The sequence below is a fragment of the Pelobates fuscus genome, chromosome 5, assembly GCF_036172605.1.
Source record: "Pelobates fuscus isolate aPelFus1 chromosome 5, aPelFus1.pri, whole genome shotgun sequence".
In the NCBI taxonomy this organism is placed as follows: Eukaryota; Metazoa; Chordata; class Amphibia; order Anura; family Pelobatidae; genus Pelobates; species Pelobates fuscus.
In genome coordinates, this window is record NC_086321.1 from 352,215,603 (window position 1) to 352,238,110 (window position 22,508).

The 22,508-nt window shown below is 41.8% G+C and overlaps 2 protein-coding genes across 3 annotated transcripts in view; one reads left to right on the forward strand and one right to left on the reverse strand.

Moving 5' to 3' along the window:
• Positions 1–15,249, reverse strand: part of CREB3L3 (cAMP responsive element binding protein 3 like 3) — a 63,316-nt gene extending 48,067 nt beyond the window's left edge. Inside the window, exon 1 of the mRNA XM_063455938.1 lies at positions 15,246–15,249. The gene's annotated coding sequence lies outside the window, so the exon portion shown is untranslated. The remainder of the gene's footprint in view (positions 1–15,245) is intronic.
• On the forward strand, positions 5,973–21,663 carry MAP2K2 (mitogen-activated protein kinase kinase 2). 2 transcript variants are annotated; one of them, XM_063455939.1, is made up of 11 exons: positions 5,973–6,215; positions 8,348–8,450; positions 12,629–12,839; positions 16,770–16,916; positions 17,024–17,153; positions 17,241–17,365; positions 17,494–17,707; positions 17,819–17,883; positions 19,052–19,113; positions 19,223–19,268; positions 20,940–21,663. In XM_063455939.1, the coding sequence occupies exons 2-11, from the start codon at positions 8,359–8,361 to the stop codon at positions 21,048–21,050; spliced, it is 1,203 nt and encodes a 400-aa protein (XP_063312009.1). In that variant the 5' UTR covers positions 5,973–6,215; positions 8,348–8,358; the 3' UTR covers positions 21,051–21,663. The 2 variants fall into 2 exon arrangements, with proteins under 2 accessions (XP_063312009.1, XP_063312010.1); XM_063455940.1 differs by having other exon boundaries at positions 8,351–8,450.
• Positions 21,664–22,508: the final 845 nt, after the last annotated feature.

The following is a 22,508-nucleotide window of genomic DNA, read 5'->3' on the forward strand; positions in this document are numbered from 1 at the left end:
TCCTGTCGAGTGCAAAAATAAAGAATTTAAAAAAAAAAGAAACTACTTCTTATTTGGTGACAATTATTACAGACAGCTCAGAGGCAATACAATAGGCTCGAATATGGCTCCATCATATGCCAACCTGTTCATGGATGGCTTCGAAACTGGGTACGTGTATGCGCATGACTTTTTCATTTCGCATGCACGTTTCTGGTGGAGAGTTATCGATGACGTGTTTGGCATACGGTGTGGTACTAGGGAAGAACTAGATTCCTTTTTAAAGGACATGAACGCCATCTGTGATGACATTCAATTCACCATGGAATGCAGTAACACCACGATTAATTTTCTTGATCTAAAGATTACATGAAGTGGTGATGGTTGTTTGACTGATTTATACACTAAGCCACCACAGGCATAAATAGCCTCTTGAATCAGGTGGACACAAAATTGGGAGTGGACAAGTCATTCATTACCCCGTATTCAATTTATCCGGGTGGCCAGAAATGTCTCGGATCCTGCTACGCGATCACAGCGTCTCAATGAGCTGAGTGATACATTTTCAAGTCGAGGTTATCCTACTACGCTCGTTGATACAGAGAAGGAAAGAATACTAGAATTAGAGAGAGATTCCCTGTTATTGCCTAAACAGCGGACGTCGAATGAGCGCTCTAGGATACCTTTTGTATCTACATTTAATGTACGTAGTAATTGAGCGGCACATATTGTTCGCAAACACTGGGGGATCCTAAAAAGACCTTTCCCGAATATTCCAGAGTTTCAAGTGACCAGTGGCACTTTTCCGTGCCACAACTGTAGTTCTTGACGCTCCATTATTAAGGGTGGTAGATTTATTCATCTCTATAATGGTCGTACTTATAACATAAAAGGTTTTTTTACATGTGTATCGACCTATGTAGTCTATATTCTCAAGTGTCCTTGTGGTCTTCTCTATGTTGGGCAGACCACAATGAAAGTCCGGGAGAGACTTAATAAATATAAATCCACAATCAGAACCAAACTAAAAGATTTACCTATTCCTGCTCATTTTTTAGAATGTAATCACAACATATCTCCATTACGTTTTCAAATAATAGACCATATACCACCACTTAGGCAAAAGCTTACTCAAAAATAGGGAGGCCTTTTGGATTCACATGTTAGACACTTTATGGCCTAAGGGACTCAATTGAGAATTTTCCCTTACCTCTTTTCTGCAATTTCTTTTATATACACTGCCTCTGTAATGAGATTGATTACTTTTCCTGTTTACGCTTTAGCATGTTTGACTTATAAGTCTGATCCCAATTTTCCAGGCTTTTACCAGGTTTAGTGAGTTTGAGAGCCAGCACCAAATCCTCCAGTGTAATAGGTTCCTCCAGGCTGCGTGCTGTTTACAGGTCTAATTTAGAAACAAGGTTGCAATGAATGTATGCTTCTTGGAGGAGCCGTCTAGCTGCGGTCTCGTCGGAATCAAGTGATGGTCTTTGGAGGAGAGTGAGTGAGTCAGTCATATATGATTTTGGCGACAAAATATTTTTGCCTGCGTGCATGTAGGACCTTTCATTTTTTAATACATTGTTTCAAGGAGATTAACCTCTGTATTTCTTTGAAGCTGTCAAATAATTTTCAAGCTGGCAGTGAATATTTGCACTAGTAATAAGGAAATTTAAAGGACCACTATAGTAAACTTGTTTTCCTGGCACTATGTAGTCCTTAGATCCCCCCTTCAGCCACTTAGCTTTATCCTGCGCCAGGGCTCCATCGGCGCTGGTGACCTCTCCTCCTCCTCCGACATTGGCTCCCGATTGGAGCCGCACGCGCATTAAAAACGCCCATAGGAAAGCATTACTCAATGCTTTCCTATGGACGTCAGCGTCTTCTCACTGTGATTTTCACAGTGAGAATCGCGGTGAGACAGCCACTAGAGACTGGATTAACCCTCAGTGTAAACATAGCAGTTTCTCTGAAACTGTTATGTTTTCAGCTGCAGGGTTAAAGCTAGAGGGACTTGGCACCCAGACCACTTCATTGAGCTGAAGTGGTCTGGGTGCCTACAGTGGTCCTTTAATTTGATCCGTTTATTAGTACCTTTTGCACAATTCATTGCAAGTCATGTTTTTAATTTAGGATATATTATTTTCTTGAATTCATCCTTCCTTTCGTACTGTTTTAATATTATTTTCAAAGAATCAATCTGTGTTCTTTACTTTTGTAATTTCAATGTTTAGGGGTTATCCCCCACAAATGTTTCCTAGAATACAGTTAGATGAGCTCTTTATTTTTTTAGTATTTCTTCAATTTTATTATTATTATTATTATTATTATTTTATTCTTTATTTGACTGTGCTCGCAGTGGTACAGGCTGTCATGTTGCCACGACTACATATGCAAAGGATATAAACAACATGAAGAATGGCATATACATGACATATTTCATAGGCACAGTTTTTATATTATTAGAACATTCAAATAATATTGCTGCCTAGGAAGGGTCCCTCTTTAGGCTTGTGGTCAGGCCTGTGTTTTTTGGGGACTAACATAACAGTGTGGGTCGTAACTGTGTGCCAATTTGCTAAGTTTGTTCCGTTCTTTGGAAGGGTTATGAGTTCAAGACAGTCTCAAATGTGTGCTATAGGTCGTAAGGAGTAGCTGTTTTGAAGGTCGGATGTGGTGGGGTCGAGTAGAGACTCCCGCTCGCTAATGGGGGTAACGCTCTCTATGATTTCAACAGCGTGCGTGTTATTCCCGTTCATTGGTCCCTATTGCAAATGTCTATTGTCTTCTAGCTTTCACTTCCGTCCCGCCACCCCTTCTTTACTACTATTCCCTTTTCAACTGGGCGATTAAGCTACTGTTAGCATCTTAATGCAGTCTTGCGCTGTCCGTGTGTGATAAGAGGCCCCTTGAGGAAACTGGGGCCAAAGGAAGAGAAAGAGACAGGACAGAAGGTAGACAGAGAAAGTGAGAGGGTATGAGAGGGAGGGGGGGTACCATTTCAGCTCCGGGCGAGCGGGGGGAGGCGGAGGGGCCGGACAGGGAGCGGGACGGGAAGCGGCGGCCGGGGGAGGGAGCCGTCCCCCACCTAGTATGCGAGGTGGCTCTCTCTCCATAACCCCCACGTTCTCTCAAACCTCTTTTGAGTGCCCGTACCCATGAAGTCAGGTCGTCCATAAAGCAGCTATCCTTTATTTTCCCGATCACTATTGACCTGGGAGGTGGCTCGGTTTTTAACCAGTGTTGTGCAATGGCTCTACGGGCGGCTAACGTAATTTTCTGGAGGAGTCGCTGATCTTGTCTCGGGCAGTTGTCTATCGACCTACTCAAGGGTCCGGTGGGGGGGGGCCTCTGGAAAACTTGCTCCAAGATGTCTCTCACGTCCTCCCAAAACTGTCTGAGTTTAGGGCACTCCCACCACATATGGGTGTACGTACCCCTAAGGCCGCAATTCCTCCAGCACAGGTCAGATGGTGATTTACGCATTCTACATAGTTGGGCCGGGGTGACATACCACCTAAACAGGGTTTTAAAGGATTGCTCCTGCATGGAGACGCAGATGGAGGAGGTGTTGCTAGCCTCCCATATTTCCTGCCACTCCACTCCCTCGAGGACCTCCCCTAGGTCTCTTTCCCAGTGAGATGTATAGATGTATATATGTCAGGCTGCCCCATTCAGTGGTGTCTGAGCATAGGTGGGCGTATAGCAGTGTGATAAGACCCTTAGGGGGTCTTTCTTTTAGGCATATGTTTTCAAAAAAGGTGCGGGTAGTTAATGTGGCTGTTTTGATGTGGGGTTGTCTAGCGAAGTCTGCTATTTGGAGATATCTGAAGAAGTCCGCTGGGGTGAGGTGTTGTCCTTGCCTAATCGTGTCGAATGGTATGAGTGCACCCCCTTCATATAGGTGGCATATTCTCTGTGGGCCTGCTTGTTCAATCTGTTTGAAATTGCGTGCCATTAAGCCAGGGGTAAATGCCCTATTCCTCAGGAATGGCATGAGCGGGGATGGTGCAGAGGAGAGGTGAAATTTCTGAGCCATCCTGTCCAATAAGTGTATGGAGTTGGTGATGGTGGGGCAGTTAGTCCCCGGTAGGGGCCTAAGGTCCTTCGGGACCCACATGTAGTATTGTGGCAGGTCGGCCCCCATAAGGAGTGACTCTAATTCCACCCACTTCCTTGTCCCCATTGGGGAAAGCCACATTGCGACTTGCGTGAGTTGGGCCGCCAAGTAATAATAATACAAGTTGGGTAGGCCCAGTCCACCCAAGCGCTTCGGGCGGAACAGGATGTGTCTTGCCACCCGATGTCTTCTGTTTTGCCATACAAAGTTACCAATGGCTTTTTGTAGGTGTGCTAGGTCAGCTTTAGTGAGCGGTAGGGGGAGGGCCTGAAAGAGAAATAGCATCCTTGGGAGGACATTCATTTTCACTGAATGGATCCGACCCATCCTCTCCCATTTCTGATGTGTGAAAGGTTACAAAACCCTTTTTGAACTCACCTCCTTCCAGCATCGGTCTCATCCTCCAGCTACATTACAACAATAAGGGAACCTAATGCACATCTGCGGGAAACGCTTCTCATGCATTAGAGTTTCCCAACAGAAAAGTGTTGAATCAATACTTTCCTAAGGGGATATTAAAGACATGAGGACGTCCAACATCATTTCACAGAGTTAAAAAACTCCATTAGAATACAAGAAGGGCCTTGTCGTGGCTGTCTGATTTGTTCAGTAAAACAGCGAACGCCCATGACTAATTTAATGTAACAGATAGTTAACACACTAACAGATAGCCAGGGAATCAGGGGAGTTGTAGTTAAAAACATCTGGGGGGGCCCGCAGGTTGTGTAGGCCTGCACTATATGTAGTCTTAAAGGGACACTCCAGTGCCAGGAAAACAAACCGTTTTCCTGGCACTGCAGGTCCCCTCTCCCTCCCACCCCCTGTCCCAGGTTGCTGAAGGGATTTAAACCCCTTCAGTGACTTAACGTAGTCCAGCGCCGATGTCCCTCAGTGCTGGTCTAGGGTCCGCCCACGCTCCTCCACCGGCCGACGTTATCCGGCGGGGGAGACTGATTGTGCATGCACGGCCGCTGGCGGGATGAGACCTAATGCGCATGCGCAGGAATGCCGCACACGCGCATTAGACTTCCCCATAGGAAAGCATTGAAAAATGCTTTCAATGCTTCCCTATGGGGATTTTAGGGACGCTGGAGGTCCTCGCGACGCTATAGCACAGAAAATCTGTACTAGAAACCCGTAAGTGCCCTCTAGTGGCTGTCTAGTAGACAGCCACTAGAGGAGGAGTTAACCCTGCAAGGTAAATATTGCAGTTTATGAAAACTGCAATATTTACAGTTGCAGGGTTAAGGGTAGTGTCCCTTTAATGATTAAATCTATATTAATATTTATTCAACAATATATACGCGTGTCTGTATGCTTTTTCACATGCATCGAATGCCTGAGTATTTTTCCCACTCTTTGCCGAAGTGTCCCGAATGGAAATGTAAAGCCTTTTAAAATGTTTCCTCATTTAGTAGAGAGCTCTTTGCGGACTACGTCAAATATGGGCAAGAAAAAAAAAACAACAAAAAGAAGAAAAGAAAAATAGTTTGCTGTTATTACGGTCAAAAATGTGGTCCGTCCCCATCCACTTCCCCCTAACAAATACATGTTCGTAAGCGCTGAAAAATAAAATAAAAAAATGTAAACTCAACAAAGTGTTAACATCTTATATTAGCAAATATGGCTTTTGTTGCAGACACGCAGACATGTCTCTCTGCCCTTGGATATCACACACACACTTAGAAATTATTGACTATTTAGCAATATTTTTTTTTTTTTTCCCCTGGAGAGAGCTTCCTTGTCTGATTGTTGTATTTCCTGCAGAGCTGGTTTTCCACGCGCACGCGCACTGGCCCTTCCCCACGCGAGCGCGCCCTGTCGCTGGAGTCTCTCCCCACTCTCCTCTCCTCCCCTCCCCTCCCTCTGCCGTGAACGCGCGCCTCCATTTCTCGCGAGATCGTGCTCGGCCGCTGTTTGGTTTTCTCCTCTTCCTTTCCCTGTCCGGACAGACCAGGCCCTGGAGCCTCGGTGTAAAGTTACATAGCCCCGTGCTCTGGGTTATGGACCCGGCTGGACACGGCGGTGGAACCTGGCCGGGCGAGAGAGAACATTTACCGATTACCTGACTCATTGTTATTAATTATTATTATTATTAAATCCCAGCCCTTACAGTGTGAGTATATAGAGATCACACAGTGTGTGTATTATATTATATTATATGGGGGGGGGGGGTGCTCTGCCATCAGTATACTCTCCGTGTACAGCCAGCACCTGTCAGTGTACGTGCTGTGCCCTCTCTGTGCCAATCCTGGCCAGTCACTGCGTATACACACTGTGTATGGGGGGTTATACAGACACAATAACTGCAAAATACACCATTTATTATTATTATATATATTATTATATATTGTATATTATTATTATATATTGTATAGTATTATTTATTATTATATAGTATTATTATTATGTATAGTATTATTATTATTTATTATTATATAGTATTATTAGTATTATTTATTATATATTTTAAATGGACATTATTAGGAATCCCTGTCATAAAATACACATAATGTGCTGCATTGCTACTGTGGGCATTAATTTATATTAATGCAGTCATATAGCTTCCATTCTCACCTCCAGTAAAAAAAAAAAATAGTTTGCATTTTTTGGCATTTTAGTACAATACTGTATCATGCACTTCATTTTATACGAACAGGATGCATTATTTTGTGGTGTGTGTGTATATAATATTTTATATTGTATAATTTATGTCCTATAGACTGTAAGCTCGTTTGAGCAGGGTCTTTTTCAACTTATCGTTCCTGGAAGTTTTCTTTTAAGTGTCCTATTTATAGTTAGATTCCCCCCTCTTAAAATATTGTAAAGCGATACGGAATCTGTTGGCGCTATATAAATGGCGATAATAATAATAATGTTTGAGCAGGGCCCTCTTCAACCTATCGTTCCTGTAAGTTTTCTTGCAATTCTCCTATTTATAGTTAAATCCCCCCTCTTATAATATTGTAAAGCGATACAGAATCTGTTGGCGCTGTGTAAACGATAATAATATTACACACCACCACCCTTATATATAAGTTACAGTTTTAAAATTGACTTGTCATGGCTAGGTGTTCCATTTATATCTGTTGTTAGAATTTTTAGGAGTATGTGATAATCCTAATCATGTATGGCGAATACCAACCGTTACGTGTTACATATAGGTGCTATCTTAATGCTTCTGGTTGCCTCTTAGCCATAGCTATTGGGAATACCCACATATTTAGTTCTAATATGTATGACCCCTTTTTGATATTCTGTTGCTACATACTGCCACTAAATTAATTTTAAAGGGTAGCTGTCACTTCTCTGGAAATCACACCACACATCGAAAATCAACTAACTCTTGCTGACCATTTTTTTTCTTGTGATCTCAGTTTTCTTGTAAATTTTATATTAAAGGAACACTCCTATGTTAGAAATAAATCTCTTTAATGCGAAGGTATTTTTTTTTTTGTTTTCGATTTAGCCCCCCCATCTCTTTTAATTAATAAAAGGCGCCAAGACCGTGTGCATGATGCATCTCAGTCTGCCCTTGTTGACGTGCTCATGATTATTGATGTCCAGTTCACTGCTTCTCATAGAGAAGAATTGTGGACTTGTAGCAAGTGCACATCAATCACCACTTTCTGCCAGTCAAATGCATCTCATTGAGAACCATTTATATCATTGCTTCTCTTTGAAAAGCAAACACAGAAACATAGAATGTGACGGCAGACAAGAACCGTTTGGCCCATCTCGTCTGCCCAATTTTCTAAACACTTTCATTAGTCCCTGGCCTTATCTTAAATCTAGGATAGCCTTGTGCCTATCCAATGCATGCTTAAACTCCCTCTCTGTGTTAACCTCTACCACTTCAGCTGGAACGCTCTTCCATGTGTCCACTACCCTATCTGTAAAGTAAGCATTGCCTTTCATAATGAAATCATAGTGAGTGCGACTGAAAGCTCTCTTGGCTATGTGACCGCTGGGAAGATATAACTACAGACTTGTGTAAATGACCTGTTTTCCCTTGAAAAATAAAGCAGAGTGGACCTTCATTTAACCTCTAAAACACAGCATATATACTTAATTTGATTTTAAAGATGGGTATGAGGGCATTTTTCAGTTCGATTTTGTCTGTTTTTTTTCTATATAATCAAAGTAAAAGAAAACATGCATGGTACCATGATCTGCTATTTTAATTGTCAGTGTGATGTTAGAAGATTTGTTTCGTATACTTGTTCTCAGCACACATTTCTTTTTCAGCAGGTGAAAAGATGCCTGCAAAGAGAAAGCCAGTACTTCCTGCTCTGAACATAGCACCCACTATTACAGAGGGCCAGTCTCCGACCACCGATGGCTCTTCAGAGTAAGTGCATCATCTGAATGCACTGTGATAGACTCATAGTCTTGGTGCATAGGTACCAGGTATGCATGTGTCTCCCTTTAGCTCCTCACCCTGAAATATATTTATTACTTTATTACCTTTCTTTTCATGTTTCTTTGATCATGATTCAGTATGTTAAAATTGAATCTACCATAAGTGCCAACAGTTGTACTTGGTACTGTATAGTTTATATTACACTAGTGGGGGGCCTAATAGAAAATGCAGTACACAAGCAATTATCAGCCTAAAGGCTCTCATTTCTTTCTCACTTATAATTGACTAGTAATAGGAGGAGTGCACATAGAACCAGGAAGAGGAAGTGTGGGTTGCCAGCTCTTCTGGAGAATATACATTTGACTCTCCCTTTTTGCATTTCACAATCACAGTACAAGTTGCATTTTATGTATAAAAAGATAAGACTTGCAAGCTGGAAAGTAAGATAATTTCCATATCGTTACTAGAAATTAATATCTGCTTATGTTTATGTTGGGGGGGGGGGGGGACATAGCTTCAGAAAGAGGAAGTAATGAGGAATTCGACATGAGACTACTAAAAGCGAAACAGAGCTCTGGAAAATGATGACTAGTGCCACTAAAAACCTTAAAAGAAGTCACCAAAATCAAGATTGGTTAATTATGCACAAGTGATTAGTTTCAGAGTTAGAATCAACCATTACTCCATGGTATATAGCAACCAAGACCCCGGGGCAGTTCCTGGATTCCGTAGCTAGATTAAGTGGTGGTCAACCACAAGCCTTCTGAGGCAAAGAGAATCCAGGTGCAAATCTAATGCAGGACCAGATTTGCAATTTGAACAGATACTTGTTAATCCTACCAGGGGGTAATTTTTTGTATTTAATCTTGCTGAGTGGAAAGCTACAGTGCTGATCCTAGCCTCCTAGTCTGCCATTGCGTAGTGCTGATCTGTTTCATAGGCTTCTTTAAGGGTATAGTCATCTGCCAAAGTGATGAAGGGGGTTCTCGGGTTTCAAGTCTCTTTCACATATCTTGTCCAAAGACTTTCATCAAACAGATAATCATTGAGGAGAATCAGTACCGATTTGGTTGGTTCCATTTTGGAAATGTTAGACAGGTAGCAATGTGCAACGTACCACAGTAATAATTTGTTAACCCTGGAGTGTACCTGCAGTCTCCCAGAACCGGAATAATCCCTGCCATTGGAAACGTGGCAGTTAAGAATGGTATGCATGTGGGTAGAGTCACTATTCTCCACAGTAGCCCACAATGTAAACAAGCTTAAATAAAATAAATTCACCTGAATTTTGAAACTAGAGCACTAGTCGGGCTTCCCTATTGGAGATAGTCATTATTATGATTACATTTCCGGGTTTTACTCACAGGGTGATTTACTTAAGTGAGAATTTGTTGGGAATTCAAAGTGAATTTCAAGTTTGAACCCAAAGTTGCTGATAGGGAAGCATAGTGGACTTGGAGAATTATTTTCCAGTTCTACTATTTTGACCTTAAAGGGACACTATAGTCACCGCAACAACTACAGCTTAATGTATTTGTTCTGGTGAGTATAATCATTGCCTTCAGGCATTTTCATGCAAGCAGTGTTTACATTGTCCCTAGGGACACCTCCAAGTGGCCCCTGGAGGTGCTTCCTGGGTCAGTGCTGCACAGTAGGCAGCAGTGCCGTTCAGTGTAGGGACGCTGAGTTTTCCTCATAGAGATGAATTGATTCAATGCATCTCTATGAAGAAGTGCTGATTAGCCAAAACTGTGTTTGATCCCGCGCCCTTGTTGATTTTAGCCAATCCCAGCATTGGATTGGCTGAAAATCTGCAATTATGATGTCATCAAGGAGGCAGATCGGGGGCGTGACCACCACCGGTGGACCCGCGCTGAGCTGGAAATAAGGAGAGTTTTCATTCCTTTTAAGGGGCTGAGGGGGGACAAGACACCTAAATGCTTGGTTTAACACTATAGGGTTATGAATACATGTTTGTGTTCCTTTCAGTTTAAAAGTCTCTTGGAATTCCCTATAATTCTTACTTTTGTAACAGTGCGCTACTGAATTGTGTCTGTCCAGCTAGGGCCCTGCCCCATGAGTTTCATTGGTGTAGTATGGTACTGAGGGAAGTAATTTAAAAAGTGGTTTTAGTGTTGGCTTACAGATTTATATGGTTGCAATTTGACAGCTGCAGACTGATCCAAAGATAATGTGTAGAAAGAGAGAAAGCTCACTTACTCTAAATATAGCAGTGGTGGTTACAAAAGCATCATCTGTTCCAGGAAGCAAGACTGGAACATTTAGGTATAGGACAGAGTACAGGTCTGAGATCCTTGAAGGTAAGAATGAAACCTTTGAAAGGAAAATATTCCGGTGATTTTTGTTGTGTGTGGATGTTATTCTTGAGGAATATAGATGTAAGAATCTGGTAGCACAGTAAAATATGGCCAAATCACTAGTGCCAGTAGAAGTGTTTTTTATATATTTTTTTTTTAATGTGAAGTGAGAGAATTAGGTGGATTTTGTGCAACTTTACAATGGAAAAAGAAATACGTATTTTGAATTTTTAATGAGTAGTGAAAGAAAGAGAGAGATTCTGATTTACCCCTTAGACAGTGACAATTATTCAGTAAACACCACATTTTAGAAAATGTAATTAAAAGGCCAAGTTTTAAGCCTAAAATAGGCATGCTTGGACGGCAAGTCATTTGGAGACTTTTTTCAGATATGTTTTAGCCTGAAATTAGCCATTTTTGGTTTGATTCACCATAATCTGTTTGTGGAATAACCTGTGAGCTGTTTTCATAGGTAAAAAAAATGAAGCTATTCACTGTTACACATATATGCAGGGATTTAATTTATAAATAGCTCAAACATTCCAGAGTATGTAAGACATTTTATTAGCCGAAAAAATAGGTTTAGGATTTATTATTATTTTATTTTTTTTTGTGTGTGGCCAGTACCTCGTGGCATGATAATGTCGCAGGGTAGAAATGGTGTTGCAGGCTGTTCATCCTTCAAAAACACAGTAAACGTTCAATGTGACTCCATTGTCCTCATCAGGAGTTATACAGCAATATATTTCTACTGAGATAAATGTGTGATAGATTCATATTTGCCTATGTGATGTTAACCAGTGCCTCCTTTTTCTCTATCTTCCAATGTCCTTGAACGAAGTATAGACACAGGCTTCCAAAGCCAAAAAAAACAAAAATATTTTGGCAGTGGTGAAACGTTGCAAAGAAATGAGCACATGCAAAATACATACAGTCTGATGGCTGTAGAAGCCAGTATTTGATCATTTGAGTCATTGTCTTGTTGAGAAGATCCCTGCACAGCCGGAGTACAGTTCTAGAATGCTTAGATGGAGATGTAGATGTTTGTACAGGCTGTGAGTTAGCAGGAAATCCATAAATCACACACTGGCATATGTTATCCCTTTCTCAGTCCTAACTGTTGTGTGACATGACTTACTTTGGTTTATTCCTGATAACCAATCTACCTGAAATCAACTATTGGTTACCCTTGCAAGTGAGATATTGTGCTTTCTGATTACTCAAGAACACATGCCTTCTTCATTACTTATTTCAGAAAACTTTCAGCTGTTTCTATTCCCTCTTCTATAATCCACCCCCCACCCCAAACACATGCCTGTTTGCTTGGTAGCCATCTTCTGAAGGCTGATCTACCATTTTCAATGGTATTTGCATATTTTACAAAGACCCCCAAAAGGTGCAGATCCAATGTGGGTCCAGTGGCTGCGGAGTGCAGGAGAGGTGAGGTTTACTTGCCTTCGCCCTCCCTTGCAGCTGCAGCCATCTTCACACTGCTATACTCTTTGGCTCCTGACTCTTCAGTTGCCAGGAGTAACGCCAGTGTTGTACTCGAGAGTACAGAACTGAGGTCTGTGGAGGTCCACAGACAGAGCCTGAATCCCACAGCCATCATTTGTGAAGAATGCTGAATTGGACAAAAGTTGATGGCAGAGCCTTGACTTTTGGCAATTCTTGTTAAGTCTTTACCATAAAACAAACTATATTTCAGTGAAATTCCAATTACATTCTAATCAGTATTTCATATAGAATATGTCTTTATGAAGTTCTGAAAAGTGACAAATTCACTTTAAGCTGCCTCATTGTTTTCTTTTTCCATATCTTTACTGTCCATTTTGTTGCCTATATCAGGGCCAATCTTGTAGATCTTCAAAAAAAGTTGGAGGAATTGGACCTAGATGATCAACAGAAGAAGCGGCTGGAGGCCTTTCTTACCCAGAAGGCCAAGGTGGGAGAACTGAAGGATGATGACTTTGAGCGTATTTGTGAACTAGGCGCTGGAAATGGCGGTGTGGTTACAAAGGTACAACATCGTCCCTCTGGCCTCATCATGGCCCGTAAGGTAATGACCACTCTTTGAATTTATTAACTTAATAATAATGTGTGCATAAATGTATTGTGACTATATTTAAGAACCTTTTTGTTTATCTAAAAGCTCACTGATGTGCTTGTTAAAGTGGCACTGTAGGCACTATAGCAATATTATCTCAATGAATTGGTTACAGTGCTTGGAGTTCCTTGGCATCGTCCCTCCTTTCACTGTTCAACCACTTTCAAGCATAAATACGTGAACCTGGCCACCAACAGCCTGGCCTATACTGCAGGTATGGCTTAGATTTTACACATTTCCGTCTAACCATACCAGTCATACTAGCACTGGATGCTGTGATTGGCTGAGAGTGTCAACTTTCAGCCTATCGCAGCTACGTTTTGCTGCTCAGGCTAATGCTTCCTCTCTAGTTTAGCATTAAAATATTAAAGACACATTAACAGCTTCAATGAAATGAACAAGTTACAGTGCCTACAGTGTCCCTTTAACTAATCGCCCACCATAGACATTGCGAATCTGCTTATGTTGATGCCATTAAATGAACACTCCCACCCCATAACAACTTCAGCTTAATTAAATTGTTATGGTGTAAGCATGTCAGGACACTGTCTACCATCGGGGGTTAAACTGTTTTTCAGTGGTTTAATCCCAAAGTTGGTCCCCCAGCTCCCAACTTTCTACCTGCTCTTTCTTTTTTTCGGCCACTACAGTTAACCGGAAGGTTTGCCAGGTGGGCAGTGATAGGTTGAGAGTGTCAGCTGATGCTTGCAAGCTATCAGTGGCTACTCTTTAAGTGTTATAGTATGTACTGCAGGGATCAAACATTTTTCTGACTCCTCTTCTGTTTGTATTTTCTAAACTACACAAACACATGTAAAAGTTATTGTAAACCCTAGGATTGCAACCCACATTTGGTTTCATCAGCTATTTCAACAGTCTTTCAGTCCAAGAGGCCACTTGCTGAACCGGGGAAAAAACATCCGGCTGCGTATGGGGCCATTCGGCCTTGCAGAATCCAGACATTGTTTACTCTATTTAACAATCTCTGAATTTGCAGTTCAGGCTCCAAATGAGCTTGAATTAGATTCACTCACACTCAGACCATGAATTTAGAAAATCCATACTATTTGCCCGTTGGCTGAGGGTACATAGTTAGAATCCTACGGGGCTGCGTCGGGTAAAATGTGGAGGCTGGCAAGTGCGTTAAAAAAGTAAAAAGAAGAGGCGGGGCCAAGCACCAGGACGGAGCAGACGCCATCTTTCAGAGCTCCGGGCCCAAAACTGGTTAATCTACCCAAAATCAATCGACTCAAGCCCCATCGACAACCGCTGAAAGGTGAACTAGGTGCATAAGCACATAAGGAACCCACTCATGCCCTTCACATACGACTCGAAGGCCAAATCAGCCCGCAAGCTCCGGAAAACGCCCAGGCCTCAAGACCTGAGGAAGGCCGCGGAATACGCCGAGGCATTTGCAAACTGGGCCTGGCACTCACCTCCGTCTGAAGCCGACTCGCCTACAGCATCGATGGGCCGCACGAAGCCCAAAACACAAACAGGCCCGCAAAAGGGGAGGGATATCGGCGAAATGCTCTCCGGCCCGACAAAACAGGCACCCGCAGAACGGGCGGACGAAGAGCACACCACAAACCCCTCAGAGGACGAAAATGGCCGACCCCCCAGTAGGTCTAGCGGCCCCCTCCGGTCGCTGCCAGGGGAACCAGCACACACGCAATCCTCCGATCCCTCGACCAAGCAGGATATCTCAGACCTCTACGACCGCATTAAAAAATTATTTGATGCAGACATCGCCCTTGTGAAAGAAGAAGTACAAGCAGTCACAGAACGAGTCCGGGTGACGGAAGAGGATGTAACCGACCTCAAACGAGGCCTATTAGCCCTGGAGGAGACAACACAAAAGCTGCAAGCTGCCCACAGCAACACGATCCTCAGACTAGATTCCCTCGAGGATAAAGGCCGAGAGAAAAACCTGAAAATCCGGGGGGTTCCAGACACAATAGCGTCAGAAGAGCTGCCCCACCTTATTAGACGCCTAATAGCCTCCGTGCTGCCAGCAAAAATGGCTAAAGCAATAGAGCTAGACGGTGTATACCGCATAGCGAAATCACCCAGGGCACCCACAGCCTCCTCGAGAGACATTATACTTCGCTTCCACGCGTACGCTGACAAACGAAGACTTCAACAGGCATTGCGGGACAAAACGCCTCTCCACTTTGAAACACACAGCCTGACCTTCTATCAGGATCTTACCCGCTCCACACTTCAATGGCGGCAAGCCATGAGACCCATCACGAAGAAGCTCCAAGAAGAAGGCATAGCATACCGCTGGACTGCCCCAAGGGCCCTAACAGTGACAGTGGAGGACAAAACCTACAGAGCTACGGCACCAGAGGAGACACCACAGTTCCTGGCCTCACTTGGTCTGGTGGACAGGCCCCCAGAGGAGCAGAGGCGCCATCCCGAGCACTCATGGGACATTTCGAACATCAGGCCGTTCGTCCCGGCCGGAGACCGAAACGCAGGGACCTGATTCGTAACATGCTAACTCATACCTGTTATATACATATGTTTAAAAACCTGTTTATCTGTTGACTTAGTTTACATGCACCCAACATACTACAAACAGGACACCCACAGGGCGCCGACACACCACAGAGATGAATATCCCACACCAGAACGAATAGCACCGACCATAGGGAACTACACAGACGGTATACCCAAGAATAGGCCCACACCTAATACACCTAATACAGCACTCCCCCCCCCCGCTACCCCCACGTTAAGGGGCCCACATGATGACTTATACACACGGCGCACAGGACCCACACATCCCCTCCCCAATCCCCTCTAGCCCGGACCGCCCAAGATGCCAACTAGGGCAGAAGGGTACACAAAGACCGGGGGACCTATACGAACCTAGCCCACACGACGTACTAGCACAGGGACTCCCAGGACTAACCCCAGCTCTCAAGGGAACCACACCCGCTACAGACGCCCTGTCCAGCCCACACCATCAGGCTAAATCGGCCACACAAAACCCACATCTACGATCACCAAGCAGTCCCATATAGGCACCTTCCCAGACAAACACTAGATCCAAACGAGACTGACCCACTACTTAGACTCCTGTCATAAACCAAAAATGTGAAGCCTGTAAAGTACTACTGTTGTAACGTTTATAAAATGAGGCTGTCATTCTAAGGTTTACATGCAACAATTGTATAATCAATTATGCATTTCGCACGTATTTCATGCATTAACCCTTTTGTTTCACTTTCTGTACTACCTAATCTTATGCCTCAATAAAAACAAAGATTGACAAAAAAAAAAAGTAAAAAGAAAAGTTTAATAATAATGTACATGGGTCAAAAAGACCCCTATATTATAACAGAGAGGGTTTTAAACCACCTTATACACCCTCCTGCCGTACTAGTTGGGGGCAAATCTGCTAAATATCTAAAACTCTGGGGATGGTGCCTGCAAATTAACAGGGAGTGGGGCTTCGGGTGGGGGACATCAAGGCAAAATCAGGTGTTTTAGTGAATAATCCTGAAAGTATTACTCATCTCTGCATCATGACTGTGCCTTTAAAGGGACAATCCAAACATTGTAACCACCACAGCGCATTTTATTAGTTATGATGCCAGGAGCCCCTTTATGACCAAACACATTAACCTATCGTACCATTTACTCTCTTGGCAGCACCTTATTTCTGACTGCATAGTTTTACATTCTGTTTTTACATGATTTACAATAGTTTGCATATAATGTTATTGCTCCGCCTCTAAAGTTTCCTCTTCACCATGCTCTGCTCTTCCTTCTGAAGTGTACATTTATCTGTAATTTTGTTGCTTCCCTATTTCCATATTGTCTTATTGTGAAACTGTTAAAATATTCTTACACTATTTCTACGTCTTGCAGTTGATTCACCTTGAGATCAAACCTGCTATCCGGAACCAGATTATAAGAGAACTGCAGGTTTTGCATGAATGTAATTCCCCATATATTGTGGGGTTCTATGGTGCTTTTTACAGTGATGGAGAGATCAGTATCTGCATGGAGCATATGGTGAGAAATTTAAACCATCTCATTCACTCATTCTATGCACAATCCATGTCTTTTGTTCGTCTGCCTTTTGGTTTAGATGGTAAAAAGCTGCCTTTTTGTATTAATAGGATGGTGGGTCATTAGATCAAGTACTAAAAGAAGCTCGACGTATTCCAGAGGAGATTCTGGGAAAGGTCAGCATTGCAGTACTACGTGGACTTGCGTACCTCAGAGAGAAACATCAGATTATGCACAGAGGTGAAAAACCCTGAATTGCCTTAGAACGAAATACTATTACTTGGGGAAATAGCTCTTCCTAATTGCCTTGTTTCTTTCCTTCAACAGATGTGAAACCTTCCAATATCCTGGTCAACTCTCGTGGTGAGATCAAACTGTGTGACTTTGGAGTCAGTGGTCAGCTCATAGACTCCATGGCAAACTCCTTTGTTGGGACCAGATCCTATATGTCTGTGAGTATTTGAATATGTGAGAAGATGGAAATGAGGTGTAAATAGTATTGTAGATAAATGTTATATTTACTGTGACCGAACTACAGTCCCCTTTCTTATATTCTTTTCTACATCTTTCTCTTATAAAGCCGGAACGATTACAGGGTACACATTACTCTGTGCAGTCGGACGTTTGGAGCATGGGTCTGTCACTGGTGGAACTTTCAATTGGAAGATATCCTATTCCTCCTCCAGATATAAAGGAGTTGGAGGCCACATTTGGTCGGCCAATGCTCGATGGAGCTGAAGGCGAATCTCACACTATCTCCCCCCGACCAAGACCTCCTGGAAGGCCAATCAGTGGTAAAATATCTTTTACACAATTGTTATACTGCTTTTTTAGCCTTATGTACTGTCACACTCTTTATCTTTTACTTAATGCCTTCTTTTTTATTTTTTATTCTGTTTTCATAGGTCACGGAATGGATAGTCGACCAGCTATGGCTATATTTGAGCTCTTGGATTACATTGTAAATGAGGTGTGTTCTATCTATATTTTGTCTGCTAGGTTTTGATGCTCATAAATAATCAAAACATTTTCTGATAGAACCTATGACCCTGTAGAATAGACAGTTAATTAAGTTATATGAAATAGTTTTTAATCCACATTTCTCGGTTGATCTATGTGCTTGTTTTAAATTAACCCCTACCAGCCAGAGGATCATCAGATAAGAGTAACAGAACACCTAATTCGTTGCCACTTCCTAAACTAGACAGATCACTGCAAAAGCTGGAAACTTTAAAGGAACACTCTAATTACCAAAATGACTTTAGTGATCCTTTAATGAAGTCGTATGCCACACCTGTGAGGTGAATGGATTATCTCGGCAAAGGAGAAATAGCCCCTTTGTGTTTATAGAAAAAGTCTTAGATGTTTGAGTTCAGCTCATGAAAAATGGGGGCAAAACCAAAAGTGTTGCGTTTATAATTTTGTTCGGTGTAGTTGCACACAGTCTCACTGCTCAATTCTCTGCCATTTACAAGTTATATCACTTTGTTTATGTAGCCCTAGACCCACCTTTCCTGACTGTAAAGAAAGTCACCAGTGAAACAATGCAAACTTTAGAAGTTGATATCTCCTGAACTTTGACCACACACAGGAGGCTGTTGCAGGAGATAATAAATTCCAAATTAAACACTATACAGTAAGGGAGGCTTATTGAGGGAGTGTGCTGGGAGGCTGTGTTAGTCACATGCAGGAAAGGTGTGGCTAGAACTGCAGAAAAAGTGATTTAACTCCCTAGATGGCAGGTAATTCAGCAGAGTCCGTGAGCTATACATCAAAACCACTTCATTAAGTTAAGGTTGCATTAGAGTTTTATAGGTGAATATCTAGAATATTTAGTCAGTAAAGTTTCTACTGTACAAAAATGTAACACCCCCATCTTATTAATGTTTGCCAGGGGGAGAATCTGATTCGCCTGTATTGTAAGTTATTAAGTGTCATCAGATCTTTTAAAAGCGAATATCTTTCATCCTGGTGTGTCAGCATTTATCTATATTTTTGTTTGTGTTACATATTTTCAAGAGATTGTATCTCTGTACAGTAGAATACCATGTGTAATTATTTATGTTCATGTTCTTTCCTGCGCTACTGTCTCTTTGAAATTTTCCCACTTTTTTGAAACGCCATTTTACTCTCCACAGCCTCCTCCGAAACTCCCATCTGGAGTATTCTCCCCAGATTTTCAAGACTTTGTACATAAATGGTAAGATAGGAGGAATTGTATATGAATGCATTGTTGGTATTTTTTTAATTTTTTTGCTTGGGTTAACTTCTACAATGATTTTTTATTTTTATTTTTTTTCATTTCACAGTCTAATAAAGAATCCAGCTGAAAGGGCAGATTTGAAGATGTTGATGGTGAGTAACGCTTGTTGTAATTGTAAACAGATTATATACCCCTATCTTTTACATTTAATTATCATATAGTGGACCTTTCACCCAAAAATCTTGTAGATGACAAGTTCACCTTCAGGTAAGTATAGATTAAATTTTCAGATGGCTTGCTTAACTAAAGTTTGCTTCTTCCACACAACCCTGCAGATGTAGCCACCCAAAGGACAAGTTCATCATGCACAGTAGGATTTGTGAGGTTCTGCCAATTCACTTAGGAGCATAGTCAACTGCCGTCACTCCCATAGGTGTAGTCTTTACTGCTATGTCGGTTGCCTAGTGGTATAGAACAGAGAGGCTGAATTAATTTTCATCTGTGTGTGTGTGTGTGTATATATATATATATATATATACACACACACACACACACACACCCCTCCCCCCCATTCTTTGACAATTCTCTTGTCTCTTCTCCAGCTGAAGCTCACTGATTATGCCCCATCCTCCATTTATCTCTCATCTGCTATTTACTTTTCTAACTTGACATAGTTTTCTGGACTTTATTTTCTCCTTCACCGTGTAATGTAAACTATTGATCATTATCCAGGACAAGTCGCCTCAATGCTTTAACACCATATTTTAACAGAACACTCTGGACACCAATAAATGTTTTGCAGAATGCTACACCATAAGCTGCCTCCTTAGCCACGCCGCCACCTCATGCCAAATAGACTTCCTTATCAAATGTATGAGCACAGTCTCAGCCCCAACAGTAGTGAGTGAGTGGCTTTAATTCACAACCTATCTGCACATAGTTAGAGAGAAACTGCAAACGGGTAGTGCTATCCTTACTATATACCTCTATTGCAGGGGGTCCTCTCCTTCTAATGCATGTTGTTCAGTACTGTTAGTGGCTGTACTGTGTGCATACCTTTGATAAGGAAGTATTTTTCTGGAGTGAGGGGGCGTGGCTTAAAAGGCAGGCTTATGGTACAGCATTCTGCAAAACATTTATTGATGCCCTAAATGTCCCTTTTATGTTTACTCTTTTCCGCTTTTTTGTACATATTTTAAATGTAAAGATTAAAAAATTTAAAATAAAACACACCCACAGGGGAATCCTCCTCCCATAAGATGATTGTTCAAAGCCATTGCTGATGGTGTTTAACATTCATTTGCCATATAGCAAATAAAGTTGGCAATCCTGAGAGCTTCAATTTAGATGGATAACATCTTCTTTAACAAAAATAGAATCACTGTTCCTGCTCTAAAGTGTTCTTAAAATGTGACGAAAGAGAAAAAACAAATACTCTCAGCTTGCTATCACTGCTTTTAAAGGTGGGACAAAATCAAGTGTTCTGTATCTGGATGTGGCAGGCCATGAGTACCAGGAGAGCTGTATTTATCTATTTTTTGTCGAACCTCTCCAGAATGGTTTGACGTACAAGCAGGAGAATGCACCAATAGTCTTTTTGTACAGTATTCCATCTTGATTGGATGAACTGCTATTTAATAGTTTGTGGAAAAATCAATGTTTTCTGGTTTGTAAGTAGCCTTTTACACAATGCTTGATGTTAGTATTTTATTCACATTAAATTGCATTCGCGTGAGCATAAAGCGTAGTTCCTAGTTGACCAGATTAGGAGAAATCCTTTAGAAACTGTCAATTTAAGGCTTTGTTTTTTTTTCTGCTTACAGATACATACGTTCATAAAACGAGCTGAAATCCAAGAAGTTGATTTTGCTGGCTGGTTGTGTAAAACCCTGGGTCTGCGACAGCCTAGCACCCCAACTCGTTCTGCAGTCTGATTACATATCCAAACCATATCAGCCTGACTGGGCCCTAAGCTTTCTCACCTCTTCTTTATGGGGGATTGCTAGACATACAGTGAATAAGAGGGCAGCGCATTGACCACCTTGTACAGCCCATTACTCTAATCTTATTGACTCTGCTGTGTGTATACATGTACGCACACACATTTGTTTGTGGATACATATTGATCTCCATCTGCAAAGATACATCTGTGTATGTATGTATGCTTGTCGGTTCCACATAGTTCTGTGGCAGATGTGTTTTTGCAATGATCATTATGGATTTGCATTGAGCTGTGCACTAACGTCAAGAGACGGACAACAAGCCAAGGGTAGAGATGATCCAGTTTTGGGTGGTGGTGCATTCTTTGTGTCTTTGCTTCTCTTTGTCACTAAATTGGCCACTTCTTGGGAATTAAATCCACAGGAAGATAGAATGTGATATTTTATTTAGTACTGAGTTGAACTGTATGGGGATTAATGACACCACTATACTCAAAAGATCTTTGGCGCCCATGGTTGCAATTTCCACCCGTGAAGGCCCTTCAATGCAGGTACATATCACTCTGAATCACTGAGTTTCTTGGAAATAAATATTATATTAAAATTGTGTTTACTCGTTTCTATACTTTTGAGTAGTGTGCTCCTGTGTTAAATTTTAATATTCTTTTGTACAAAACAGTACAGGAATCTACATCAAAATTGTGCAAAAGTCAGGTTATATATATTCTACAGTGTGGGTGTTCCAAAATACATGTCCAATTGGCTTTTGTTCACATGCCACTTCTTATGAAACTGCAGTTTGTGTATCTCTCCCAGTTTTTGTTTTGTATTTTTTTTTTTTTTTTAAACCTATGGAACTGTTTAGTTGCTGATTTAATATTCTGCCACATTGTTCTGTAAAGCTGCACCAATTTGAATAACGCCACTCAAAAGGACACTATATGCACTGTAACTGCTTCATCTTATTGAAGTGGTTACAGTATCTGGAGTGCCCTGGTGTGTTCCCAATAGCCCATACTCTCTGTGCTGCTCGGGCTAATGAAAAAGCATTAGCTTGATTGGCTGAGAGTTTTACTGATTGCTCTGTCTGTCACAATTAACCATTGCTGGTATGAATTGGTAAGATTAAGGAGAGTGTGATCTTAGCCCTAGCCATACCTCCACTAGGTGCTGGGCTGTGGGTAGCCATTGACTATTATTCAGTGTTAAACATCTTGAACATGTTTTAACGTTGAATGGAAGAACAGTACCAGTGACCTCAAACTATAACCAATTCAATGAGATGGAATGTTCATAGTGCCTGGAGTGTTCCTTTTAAGGCTTCGAGTTTAAAAAAAAAAAAAAAAGGGGTAAAAATTATCCGCGATAGACTCCCATCCCAGTTCTCTTTATTTTATCAGCACACTTTAGGGATAGTGCACAGTCTTTTAACATTTATTTCTGTATAGTAAT

Excerpts from the sequence above, each read along its gene's own strand:
- MAP2K2 (XM_063455939.1), top strand. The coding sequence starts at position 8,359 with ATGCCTGCAAAGAGAAAGCCAGTACTTCCTGCTCTGAACATAGCACCC. Across the intron at positions 17,884-19,051 it reads TGGATTACATTGTAAATGAG|CCTCCTCCGAAACTCCCATC; the intron begins GTGTGTTCTATC and ends TACTCTCCACAG. Across the intron at positions 19,269-20,939 it reads CAGATTTGAAGATGTTGATG|ATACATACGTTCATAAAACG; the intron begins GTGAGTAACGCT and ends TTCTGCTTACAG.